Raw genomic sequence first — 14,341 nt, 5'->3', positions numbered from 1 at the left:
AAGCCCCAGAACCACTTCAGTGGTCCAGATGAACTTCTGGCCAAAGGTGTTTCCTGATTCACAGTTTGTCAGAAGCAAGGAAAGGACCCTTCAGTGGAAAACACCACGGCTGGGCACTGAATAGGGTCCAGATGGAGCTCTGTGTGAGGCTACAGGGCTGTTCTGCTGCGTAATTAGTGTGATTCAGCCTCCTCCTTTGCCTACTGCCAGTGATGAGGCATTGAGATCAGGGAGTCTGATTCCCAGAATTCATAAATCATACAATGGATTGGGATGGAAGGGACCTTAAAGACCATCCTGTTCCAGCCCTCCTGCTGTGCACAGGGACACCACCCACTGACAGACCAGGGTGCTCAGAGCCGCATCCAACCTGGCCTTGAACACATCCAGAGGTGGGACTCCACAAGTTCTCTGGGCAACCTGGGCCATTGTCTGTGGCTTGAAGTATTATTTAACACTCAGCATAAGCCATGGAATACCTGAATGACGAGTTCTCTGCCTTCCCTGTTAATCTTCACACGGTGCAGCTCTCGGTTGGCAAAATTTCCAGAGTCAATGGTGAAAATCAGGAGCCCATCCTTACTCAGCTTGTATCGGACCTGTAAACTTCCTAAAAGCAGAGAAAAATTATACATATAAAATCCGTGTCAGTAATGTGATATCATTCAATAACTACACGACAAATAACTAATTTTCTTTTTTATTGCTATGGAGTAGTAAGGTTAATAAGTCAAGAAGAAGGTTGAAAGAGTTCAAGCTGTAATGAAAAGTGTGAAGAAAATAATGCACTGGAGGAGCTTTCCTTCCTACAGGGTTAACAAACTGCTATGGAAACACATAACTTAATGAGTAAGTAAGAATATCAAAGGTGAGTGTGTGTGTCTGCAGGTCAGACATTGAGCACTGCCATAGCTGATCTACACCATCCTGCAAGGGATCACTTCCAGCAGAGGGCATGCAGGGCTTGCACTGCTCTGCTAAACTAATAATGCTGGGTTTTTATAATTTCTTTTCATCCAGATGTAACAGACAACACAGAAGACAGTGACAAGTGTAAGAATTATAACTTAAGTTATAGGCCTGTACATACATTATCATTAATGCCTGAAAAAGGCCTGTACTTACATTATCATATGAAATAAAGAAGTACCTTTACTTCTAACATATTTGAAGGAATTAATGTAATTCATATAAAAATTAATGCAAACATCTCATTCAAACTTGCTATCAAAAAAAGCATTGTGACTTCTGATAGATAACAGGACCATAACAAATCAAAATACACAAGGAAATGAGGAATCCAGTATGACTTTTAATCCTTCAACAAATGACTACAGGAAATGTGTATAGATAATAGATATAGATAGATATAGATATATACACACATGGAGCTACATATGGTATAATCTAAAAGAAAAAGGATCTATTCTGGTAAAATACTTTCAAGCATACTTTTCTGGGGATTAAGTAGCAGAGAAAAAAAATCTGAAATTTCTGAACTCTTATGCATCAGCAACCAAAATTCGTGGAACTGTGGTACCATAGAGTTCAACAGCTTTTCTGGTGCTATTTTTAACTGTCTCCAAAGAGAAAATAAATGCTGACAGCACCCCAACCCTGAGAAATGATCCTGCATTTATTCCCTGTGTTGTAAATGCAAAATGTGCTGCCACATCCCTGTTCTGAATATCATCAGGATTTTTTTCCACCTCTACACACCTCACAGTGAAGTTGATAGTCCTTCAAGATGGAATCCCTAGTGCAGTTAAGATCATTCCCCCTCCTTTTCCCTTGCCAGGATGTTTTCCTCCTAAGAGCTGTACTTTAAAAAAAAAAGTTTTACAAAATTCAGTATGTCCCAGATGAGCACTGACACTCTCTGGGATTTGTAGGGTAGAAAAGAAGCTTTCAAAATCAAGAGGGAAAATGAGAATTAACTACTAGGATGAAGGCTTTTTAGCTGATTAAGAAATCTGCTGGACCAGGAGAAATTTTAAAGTGAAAATAAATTAAAAAAAGCTATAAAGGACATTAAAATTCTCACACATAGCTATGGACATTAGAGGGGAATTTGTGAAGACATCAAGGTCAGTAAAAACTGCTAAATTATTCAGTATGATATTATAGGTCCCAGTTCAGCTGCCCCAAATCCTAATGAACAGCTCCCAGCCCTCACTGCAGAGTGAGGGCAAGGAGGTTCTGTCTATCACCATGATTGTCACACTCAAAGGTCCAAACCTAAATCACCATCACATTATCTGGTACTGAGTGGAAATGCATCAACAGGGATTAACAGTGTAAACATCTTAGAAACACTTTAGAAATAGATGAGAAAAGAAGCCCAAATGCAAGGAAGTTATTCTGATTTGCTCTGGGAAGTGGGAGAGCTGATAGAAAGAAAAAACGTTGACTGACTCTGCACACCACAGCCAAAATGACCACACAGAATAAGCTGGAACTAAAATATGGTAGTCTAACAGATTGGTCCAAACTAAAAATGTCTCAGCAGAAGCACTTCATAGGTTGCCTCTTACCTGGGGCCTTTGAAAGGGATGTAAAGCAGAAAATGGAATAGGACCTGGGTGGGGTCTGTGACTTTATTTTGTAAATGTGAAAACAACTTTGCTCTTTTTGAAGGCTATGAACACACATGTATATAAAATTCAAATTGGTACCACTGTATGCAGGTGGTCAACAACAACAACCAGCACATCTGTGCTCAAAGGGAGCCAGCATGACATGTAGTCTATCCAGGCTCTCAGCTGCAGCAAACAGGGATTTACCCATTGACTTTGTCAGGGAAGCACTGATTTTAAACCAGAAACCATCTGTTCCATTTTTTGGGAGACAATGGAGGAGGCTCTTGGCATCCATTAAGAATATAACTTACTTTCTAAAGTGGTGCAATTTCACATTAGATCACGTAAAGAGATTGGTGAATCAAATGTTATTTTGTCAAATTCTTTGAGTTCCAGTGGCAACTCTTTTTATGGACAGCTGCTCTTCAAAACTATTGAATTCAAGTTGGCATTTTGCCTGGGGTCAAATTTGCATTAACATAAACCAGAAGTACAGTAGCTAATCTACTGAGGTGCTTTCAAATTTTCACCATTGTAGATGAGAGCTAATTTTGCCTTGCATTCAATACTAAAACTTCTGTGTTCAGATTACAGAATAATTTTCCTGGCAGATTAAATTGCTATTTTATTACTTGGCAAGTAAAATAAATGGATTGTTAATTAGGATTATTATTAAGAATTTTATTTTATCCTCTGAATTTTGATTATCTGGTCCACTGACTTTCTCCATCACATCAGCCCAGTGTCAGTAACTGCAAATGGAAATCAGTGCATAAACTAGCTCTCTTCTCCCTATTCTCCATTTTGCCTCATTTTTGCCTCACAACAGGGGTTCACACTAATCATGAGCAGTGTAATTTCTGTCAGTCTTGTTGTAGTCATGCCTGTCATCCTCTTTTCAGCTCTCCATGTCTGAGCATGCACACCTGGAGTATCATAATGTTCAAGCAATGCACAATAAGTTGCATTCCTTCTCTAATGCATGTTGAATTGCTGGAGCAATTGTTAAGTCAATAAGGGAGAGAGAGAAAAAGGAAAATAAAGATATCCTTCTTTTGCCTTGGGCTGAAAAATTTTAGTGGGCACATTACCCCAGCAGTATTAGGTAAGAGAGATTCACACATGATTACTGTAGTTATCCATCCCCTTCAGCTTTGAGTTCTGCCTCTAGAGCAGGCTGAGAGGGGGGTAGGCTTAGCTTAGCCACAGTTACCAAGCACAGCATGCCTTATTTCCAGCACTTCCTGAGGAAATGATTCCATGTGGGCTGCCATGGGATGAGACCACTGCCAGTGTCAAAGGTGCCTCGTTACACATTGCTATGCTCCTCAGTCTGCAACCTTCAACACTAAAATCCATGATTGTGGGGCTGAATGACATCCCCCTGATGGTATCAAACAGCTAAGAGCCATTTGAACAGGATTCCTGGGGGTTCCCTTGTGCAGAGGGAAGTCCTGGGAAATAGAGACCAAAGGGCAGTATTTATGTCATCCCATGCTGGTGACTAAGTCTGAGGTGGCTTTTCTGAAACAAAACACTCCCAGGACACTCTTTCAATGACGATGGAGGCCAGCACTTGTACTTGCTATAAGAACACTAATGATCAGTGCCAGCATAACCAACCCCCAGGCAGCTACAGGAACAGCATGGTGCCTTCAAACTGATTCTTTTTCCTGAGGATAAGCTGCTGTAGCAGCTCTTATGTCTAGTGGTAATAAGGATACAAAACTGATTAGAGATTTCAAAGTGTTCAGTCTAAAGAACAAAAAAAAAAAAAATTCCCAGACTGCACAGTGTGAAGAAATAGTGTGGCCATGGTGTTACATATTCTGTGTCCCAAACCTGTGCTGATTGAACATGTCAACAGGAGAGCTGCCTTTCTTCTGTCTGTGTCTACAGCAGGGTCTGAGTGCAACGTCAGAAATAATCTGTTGGCTTTGTGGTCTATGCCTACCAACTTTACATTAATTCTGGACTGCCAAAGCTTGTGTTGAAAATCAAACAGTAATTTTAAAATCATCACCCAGAAAAGGGAAAATGTTACACAGAGTGTTCCAGCTCAGGAAAAGACTCCCTTGTTTGAAATACCTCAGCCAGTGCTCCGTATTTGGCAACAAGATTAAAGCAGCTTTGCAGAAAAGAGAAATGGATTATCAGGAATTTGGTCTGTAAATCCATCATTCTTAAGTCAAATTCCTGTCACACATGTCACGAGGACCACAGGTCTTATGTCATTTCATCTTGAAGGACCAAACAGCAAGGAAGGGAATGGCATCTGTGTGAGTCTGAGACTTGACTTCTCTGCAGGACCTTTATTTATGGAAACCGGTTTTAAACGAGCCCAGATTGAACCCAATGACTCTCGCCAACTTCAACAGCACTTTTTAATGACTCAAACTGGCTGCAGCAGCTGGTGAGACATCTTACTCTGCTCAGGGAAGCTGAGGTTAATTCAGGGAGAACATGTGGGTGGCACATGTAAAACCTACAAATTTATCACCATAGTGTAACATCATTTACACATTTAAACCAGGGCAGCCAACAGCTTTGATTTTGGATAAATGTGTATGCATGAAATAGTGGAACACTGCATTAGATAAAAGGGCATTGGACAACCCCTGCACGTCTTGCTGCCTCAGAGTCACACAGAAAAGTGTTTAGGAGTAACAAAACTTCTTACAGCTATCTCAAATTGGCAGTCACCTTTGCTTGCTAGACTTTAACTACACCACCACATGCATTCTCCATACTCACACAAGCTGTAGCTAAAATAGAAAATAATTAAGGAAAGCACAAATCAAACAAAGCGTGGAATATATTAGTGAGGCTACTGATGTTGCAATTATGAAAAAAATATTTAAAAATTTCAAGTATTGGTGCAAAAACCATATGCAGCTCATGAGGTATAAATGTTTGTTCACTCCTGATTGCAGAACAACACATGCCACTTTTCAGTCATCTCTACCACAAAATTTATCTCTGGGAATTTGCACAGTTTCAGTGTGGCAGTGTCCCTCTTCATAGCCTAGATATTTAAAAATGGACCACCGTTTTCTCGGTTAGGAGCAGCTGGCTTAGAAACATGTTCCTTAATTAGCAGCTTCTCCCCAGGGATATTTACTCAGTAAATTTACTCTCCATTGGAAGTGCTGCTGGTGATTTTAAGAACAGAGCCCATCTCTTCACTGTCCAGTGGCATTTAACTAGGAAAGTACTTGCATTTATTTAGGGGGTAGCTCTTGCTATTTGTTTTGCATGGAAAAAACAAAGAAAAAAAATGTTGAACATGTTTGCTGATATCACTACTCAGCTATTACACTTACTTAGACATTACTGTTTCATAGGGTTTAAAAGAAAAATCTACCACTCAATTTTTTGCAGTCTCTTCCTGTAATAAAAAAAAATAGGAGGTTATTTGAATGCATCTCACTCAATGCTTGAGACATTCAGGACTCAAGAATCATATTCAGGCTATCCTCTATTTAAAAAAAAAAAAAAGAAAGAAAAACAACACTTGCTCTTCACATTGCATTTCTTCAACTTAGAAAAAAACACACACAGCAAAAGGAGCCTATCTGGAGGCCCGTGACCTCAGTTCACTTTACAATCCTGCTAGACAGCTGGACCCAGATTGAGATTGTCACTTAAACAACAATAAATGTAGCTGGTTCCCTTACGTGACTGAGAAATGTGTTTAACCTTCACAGACATCTCATTCCCACCAGCTGCCAGTTGGCTGAACACAGACTGACCAGCAATTAACAAGGAATGGGCAGATGCTTCTTGCTTCAAAGGTAGAAAATACAGCAAAAGCTAAAAAATTACCCAGAGGACCACAGTCAGAGAGCTCATGATGCACACACTGAGTGGCCTCAACACAGAGCTTGTTGCAGTGATTTTAAGGGGACCTCTTATCTGAATGAAACAGTTCATGGTGATGTGGCTGGGTCTAAAACGGGAATAGGGCTAACCCATGGATGTGGGAAAGTAATAAACACTGTCTCTCCAGTTCAGCTCATGGGGAAGCATACACAGTGGTGCTTTTATGTACCCTGGAGGCAATAGACAGAGTGCTGCCACAATTTGGGATCTACCAGCTTGATGGCTGCTGACAAATGTCTTCCTTCTTTATGCCACAGTTTATCCACTGCTAAAATTCATTAATGTTCATCCGTTGGAAAATTACACAAAACCTCCGATGCAGGAGCAATTAAAAAACCCACTATTAGTCATTATCATTATCTCTACATTCATAGATATTTATTTTTGGTGAAGGAAGTGTTTACTCTTTCTTTTACAAAGACAATATTAACTATCTAGGTGATTGAATATAAAGATGAAGAAGATAACTGAGAGTTTCAGTTGCAGTTAAATCTCTCTGAAACTAACCTGCTTTCTGATTTTTATTTATTTTAGGTTTATTCTAGTAAATTTTAAACTAACCTGTTCTAAAGACTCTTTGAAATTTTAAAACACTTTCACTTTAAGACTCTTCATTAACAAAAGCTATCACAGAATCATAGAATGCCATGGAGAGGGACACGCGATGGGGAACCTTTCATTAGACCAGGTTGCTCAAAGTCATATCCAACCTAGTCCTGTACACTTCCAGGGATGGGTATCCAAAACTTCTCTGGGCAACCCATTTCATGGTCTCAGCACCCTCACAGTGAATTTCTTCCTAAAATAAAATCTAAACACACTTTCTTTCAGTTTGAAGCCATACATCCTTGCCCCTCCATACCCTGATAACATGTCCCTCTCCAGATTTTTTGTAGCCCCCCTCTAAGTACTGGAAAGGGTCTAAGTCTCCTCAGAGCCTTCTCTTCTCCAGGCTGAACTCAAGCTCTCTTCAAGCCTGTCTTCACAGGAAAGGTGCTTCAGCCATCTGACCATTTTTGTAGCCCTTTTCTGGACTCAGTCCAACAGAGCCATGTCCTCCTTATGCTGGGACCCCAGAGCTGCTCGAGTGCTCCAGGTGGGATCTCACTACAGTGGAGTAGAGGGGCAGAATCCTCCCTTGACTTGATGGCCACACTGCTTTGGATGCAGGGACCATGCAGGGTCTGGTTGGCTTTCTGTCTTGCGAGATCACACTGCCAGGTCATGTTGAGCTTCTCATTAATCAAAGCTCCCAAGTTTTTTTCCCCAGGGATGGCCTCAACCCAGCCTATACATGTGCTTGGGATTGCCCACAGTCATGTTCAGGACCTTGCATTTAGCCTTGTTAAACTTCATAATATGATGCCTCTATGATACTTTTGGACCCAATACTCATATCTCTGCTCAAATGTCCCTTTCTGTCTTTAAACACACACTGGATGCTAATTGTCTTACACTCAGACATTCAGGAGGCTCTATGGTTTACCTTTGTATGAAGAAGAATCTTGACAGGTTTCCATCTCCCTCTACACATTTTACTTAAGACTCGCAGAGAAGCCAGAATGGCAGGAAGAGTTTTTATCCTTTACCCAGTGAATGGAATATCAAGTATCATCCTGTGAATTTTATTCCAAAAGTTCAACCTTGCTTTGCAAATAATGCAACATCATTAATGCTGTGTGAACAGCTCTTGGGAAAAAAAAAAGACTGACCTGTTGTTATGATATCCTGAGAAAGTCATCCCAGCCTGCCCGCACAGAGATTCTGGCTCATAGTTTCCATTTTTCCTAATATCTTTTAGCCATTTTTCTTTCCATTTTGGCAGTACAGATGCCTGTTCAAGCAAGGACTTGTGTCATGCTGACCTAACAAATAGCCATTATGTTCAGCAATGAGAACACAGAAAAAAGATGGTATGAACAGGGAAAAAAGAAGCAATTTGAGCACTGCATGATGCCTGAGCAGAAGAGGGAGCAATAATCTTTTAGACAAAACTAGTGAAAAGTAATCATATGTTGCTTCTAAAATGTCCTTTTCATTCCTAACTTGTAATACAGGCAGCACAGAACTTTGTGGATTAACAGCTTTCTGAAGTTAATGATGCCTGTTTGTGCTGAGCTCTAGAGGAACTGCCTGGCTGATCAGGAATCTCTGGGAAATTTTCGGCTCCTCTGACCAGCAAGTCGATCTAAGGATTGCCTGTTTCATGGTTGTGCCAGTCTCTGTGAATGGAGATGTTGAACCCTTCAGTGAGTGACCTCATGATTATAGCAACCTTTCAAAAACTAGCTGCAACCACTGGGATACAAAGAACTGACTCATGTTCTTAAGTCATCTAACAGGAAAAATTAGAAGAATGAATAATTTACCTAGTAAAAAGCCTTTTGCAATATCCATATAATGGTAGCATTGCAATGACTTTTCTCTAGTAAAATATATGCTCATACATATTAACTTACAGTAATCTACCTTCAAGTGCATACTTTTGGGATTTTTCACAAACCATGGAAAGGCTGAGGTTGTAAGGGATCTCTGGAGGACATGATGCCCATCCCTGTCCCACTAAAAAGACTCTTCAAGGGCAGGTCAGCTCTCCAGGGCCATGTCCAGATAGCTTTTGGATGCCTCCAAGGATGGAGACTGCACAGTTCTCTAGGCATGATGTGCCAGTACTCAGTTACTCTCACACTAAAAGCTTCATGTTTTGGTTTGTGCCCATTGCCTTTTAAGTGGCCTTGCAATGACATCTTCCAGTTCTCAGCACTTGTGGGTGCATCCCACCAGGGCCCATGGATTTATGTGTGCCCAGTTTGCCTAATGCCCATTCCCAGATCTGACCCTCTTTCACCAAGTGCACATCTACCTTGCTCCAGGACTTTTGCCCTGCAGTTCCTGAAGGCCACTCTCACTTGTAAAAACTAGGACATAAACACCCAATTCCACCAAGAAAGGCAAGAAGGAAGGAATCACCTTTTCATGATACAGACAGGATAACTGATATGCTGATCCTATATGGACATTATATGGAAAAATTAACGTGTTAATAGGGATACCACATACAAAACAGAGGAGGAGATTTGTTTGGACCCAGACTCAGTCTTCCAAGTATTGGGCTCTCTGCTGTGTACAAACAGCTACACTGCTCCAAGGCAGCACTTAAATCAATCTGCTGGACTACAGTGCTTAGTACACAGCTTAGTCTGTCCACAACACAAATAATCTTAAATTAAAGGTAACTGAAAATTGACACCTATCAATTTTCAAGGCTAAATCTTTCAATAAAAAGAGTTCTGAAATATCCTTCTTTCAGAAATACTGGAGAGCATATATATATGTATACACACACATATACATACACACAATATATGGAGCATCTATTCAGACAGGATCCTTTGCCCTTCCTCTCATTCCTTTCAGGACAGTTCCAGGGAAATCCAACAATAAAAATGACTTATCAGCTGGAAAATGTGAACTAGGAACTCAAGTCTTCTGGGAGATAAACACCTCCTATAAGCAAATGGGAACACAGGTTTTCTTCCCAGCTGATTATCTGCAGACAGAGGTCTGGAGTTGTATGCCAGACAACAGTAAGTTCAAAGTCAGTCTGTACATAGCCAGAGCACAGATCAGTTATCCAGCCTGTTCAACTCTTCCTGCTCTACATAACCTAATTACAGTTCCCTTGTTTTTCCTTGTGGGTCTCCAGAACATCTATTGGCCCTCCAGTATGGCAAAATAATCTTCATGAGTACAAACATGTCCATGAATTCAGCTAATGAGACAGATCTTTCAGTTCTCTCCTCTTGAAAAGCAGAGATAGAGATCTGCCAGAGTCCTTGGCTGAATTTTATGGCAGCTTCTTCTTTCAAGTTAGTTTTGCACACTTAGGAATTTAAAATGCCATATGCTAACACAAACATAAGACAGAATTGGGTTTGGGTGCCAAGTCCACCTATTTTCTGAAAGACTTTTTAGTACTGGATTTGAAGTGAAAACTCTAATCAGCACTCCTATTTTCTGTGAAGTGTGCTTACAGCAAGGAAACATCTAAGTGACCAGAGTGATTTCTAACAACAGAAGTCTCTCTTTAGATAAAGAAGCTGACAGATCTCCTGCCACCTCAACCCTGCCTACTCATGGTACCAAAGCCAGCTTCTCATTTAAGGCAACTAGGGAAAATTTCTTTTATATTCATCATCACTGATCAAACTGTCTCTGGTCCCTCACTAAGTAAATAACACAAGATTTCAGGGGCCAACTGCAACAGTTGCTTGCAATTATATTTAGAAGACATACATGCTATCTGCCACATAATGGCTGTGAACCAGAGCTAGACTGGGAACAATCCTCAGTCACTCAGTTACTTGTCTCCTCCACAAAGCTGACTCCCACACTTCCCAACATTACTCTCTTTTCTGCTTTTGTTAAAAGTGACTATACCTGAACCTTGTCACCATTTCCCATTTCAGTCACATAAACTGTGCAGGTTGTTCAATGCCTGCTGCAAGCCTGTAAGGCACAAGGTGCGCTCAAAAGAGAAGACGGCTGCACAAGCAATAGAGCAGCCCAGAGGGTCCTTCTGAAGCACTTAGTTGATGTCCCAAAACTAAGACAGGAAATGGAAGTAAGTAAGGAAAAGGAACCAAAAGAATCACCCTCTGAAATCCACCCAAGTCCTATTTCCCATTTTAGTTTTGACCCATTAAACTTCAAAGTATACAGTGTGAACAGGATCAAAAGATTCCTTGCCTCAAAGACTGAACTGGATTTTTTGCATCTCTTTTCCACTGAGTGAGAAAAGCTTTGCTTGTTGGAGATGCAGCTCAATATACTTGAAGGCAAAAACAATGAGAAGAATTTCCATGCTTTCATTAGAAAAGCGGTTTCTGACTCAGAGACAGGAGGAGATTACAGGAGATTATGAGTTTATAAGAAAAAATGAATCAGTAGCTTCTCATTGACAATATTTGCTTCTTTTCTTTTTTAGAGTGTTAGCTTACCTCTGTTACACATTGTGATTTCTTTTCCTATTCACTTCAAATATCAGCTGATTTCAATACTTTCTAGGTCAGGGAAGTGGAGCTGATATAAGTCCTGCTACTGTATGCTGAGTATCAGAGACTTAAGTATTACTTGAGATGTTTTCATTTGTACTGCTGTTTTTAACTGTGCCTTTTTCCTTGTCTTTAATCTTTCCTATGCAAAATCAGAGTCTTGCTTTCCAAAAGAAATGGAGAACACAGCTCAGTGTGATGGCAATAGATGCTGGAAAGGTGGAAAAAGAAAAAAGAACTCAAATTGCTTTATTTCTTATGATATTAGATAATAAATACAGATATTTTTTTAATCACCCTTGCATAGTTTGAGATTCTATCTCTCTTCTTCGATGCTAGCTATCTGCTTTTTTCCTAGATTAAGAATCATATTGTTTCCATGGAAAAAGACAACAAAACTAAGAATCAAAGACTTGTTAAAACATTTTCTAGACAATATATTTCATCATATTCCTACTGCATTTGATTATTTGCAGGAGGGCAGGAAAAATTAAGAAGGGAGAAATAAAGTTTATTTCAACAATCTTTGTTTTAAGACTTTTTTCTCCAATCATTTATTACCTTTAGGGAGCAAGGCAAAGATAATATTTCAAAGGTACTGGTTACTTTGTGAAATCATATAACTCCAAAAATGTACAGTGAAAAACTAGCTTGGAAAAGAAAAAAAAATTACTCTTTGCTTGGTATTATCTTCCCATGCTATGGATAATTTCTGTGGATTGACACACTGAGAAGATGTTTACCCATATTCTGTAGCTTAGTAAAAGGCACTATAATTTGAAATTTCTATAGAAAGAGATATTAAAATTGCCAATCATTACAGTAGTGCTAATATCTTGGATGTGGGGCCAATGGGACTACATGAGTTTTACATGCACACCCACCCATATATGTGTACATGTATATGTATATGTACATATCCACACACCCATCTGTATACAGTACACACATAACTGTAATTTAAAAATCCATAAAAGATTGGAGTGGAAAGGCAGATGCTCTTATACAGACACAATTTTCAAAACACATGTATCATTTCAAGGCATCAGTATTAACTAATGGAGGAAACAATCCCTAAGTCTACTTTAAAACCATCAGCTTTTGAAACCTTACCTGTAAACTTTTAGGACATAAGCCCATTGATCAGAGGTGAAGAGTAAGCTCTGTGGTATGGAATATGTTCTATAGGTGGAAACTGTTTCTAAGTATTATATATATAAAAATTTACTGAAATCAATAGTTTTTAGGAAATGTTTCATATCTGACTAAAATACACCATAGCTGCTTATACAAATTCACTTTCATATAAACCCTTTTAGTATATTCTAACTATGAATCATCCTTGCAGTTTCACTTATTTAATGACAAATATTTAACATGAGAAGTCAGAATTAGGAAAAACATTCTTCTGACAGTCACTTTTATTAACTAATACTTTGCCTAGATTTTTGTGCACAATAGAAAAGAGGAATAATAGAATACATGAGTGGTAGCTACATATTTTTTTAACAAGTGGAAAGAGACTTGGGATTATGTAAGGAGTATTACTCCAGAGTTTGTTCACCTCCTAAGTGAGAATGCCCATTCCCATTTCTCCAGGAGCCTAACCTTTATTTAACCAATCAGCTATCCAGCAGGGACCTGCTTATGTCCTACTATACACTGTCAGACTCAGCAAGATTCTTTGAAAGTGAGCCAATAAGAGAGAAGGAATCACACTCGCTTTCAGTGCTACAAAGGACATTGATATTCATAGTCCAGTAACTTTATGGCAAGCATAAACCTCTTGGAGGAAGAAAGAGTAACATATCTGAACACTATTTTCATTGGAATAATTTCAATTCCAACAAGACTAAAAAGTAAAAGGACATGAAATTTAATGAATTATTCCATTTGGGAAAAAAAGCAGAGAATACACATGACTGAAATGACTGTCTTGTAAAAATGTCACAGAAGCATGCACTGAGTTATCCTGAAGGAGACTTTCAGGAGTTGACAAAGGTCAGCTAGTGTTCTTAATCATTCTTTGCATATAGTGCTAGCTTTATAGCTCAGAATTTTGTAGCCTGATGTCTCACCAACCCTCTAAACAACTGTTACCACCATATTACAAGTGAATAAAAAGAGGTGCAGATCTGAGAAAAGCACCGTGGTTTGCACTGCCTGACGGTGCTGAGACCTGCTCCACCTCATTTCCACAGGTACTGAGAGTGCCTGTTTCCATCTAAGTCAAAGGGAAATGATGGGACATTTGCAGCTGACAAAAGGAAAGGTCATTTTCATTGTCTCAAGCTCTGCTCCTGCTGAGCTGCTGCAGGATATCCTCATGTCTTGATCCCAGCCTCAAGCACTATTAAGAGACCCCCTTCAAGAGCTCCACAATTATGGGTTGCTTATAGTGTATTCCATCAATAAAAGTCAATTGACTCATGTTTTTAAGGTCATTTCAGACTACTAGGCAGCAATAAAGGTGATTTAAATGGATATTACATTGTGATTAACTTCAGGGCTATTTTCAATTGCCTGAGTGGCATCAAGAGACCTGAGTGTAACTGAGAAGCAGATTCCAAGGTTTTACCACAACAGGGGCTAACCTCCATCACCCTGGAGCCACACACTAGAGTATTCATATATCTGAAAATCATAAACACATGTCTACAGGAGCAAACTAGAGATGGAAATCTGGGACTGGACAGGAGAGGGTTAGGGTCACCTCAGGAGTCCCACCTCCCTGCCAAAGCTTCACTTGGAGTGGATCTGTTCAGGCAGTTGGTATTCCAGTAGCCTCTCCCAGGAATTGGGGTGCCAGTCCACTACCCCATGCCA

The 14,341-nt window shown here is 39.8% G+C and overlaps 1 protein-coding gene across 1 annotated transcript in view; it reads right to left on the bottom strand.

The window, feature by feature from the left end:
- The window catches only part of CNTNAP5 (contactin associated protein family member 5), a 265,702-nt gene that overhangs the window by 18,263 nt on the left and 233,098 nt on the right, over nucleotides 1–14,341 (bottom strand). The window contains exon 20 of the mRNA XM_021526152.4: nucleotides 480–610. Coding sequence (XP_021381827.3) covers nucleotides 480–610 — 131 coding nt within the window. The remainder of the gene's footprint in view (nucleotides 1–479; nucleotides 611–14,341) is intronic.

Source organism: Lonchura striata, chromosome 7 (genome assembly GCF_050655825.1).
Source record: "Lonchura striata isolate lonStrDom1 chromosome 7, ASM5065582v1, whole genome shotgun sequence".
NCBI lineage: Eukaryota > Metazoa > Chordata > Aves > Passeriformes > Estrildidae > Lonchura > Lonchura striata.
The sequence above is the reverse complement of the archived record's forward strand: the minus strand, read 5'-3'. Positions and strand labels throughout refer to the sequence as shown.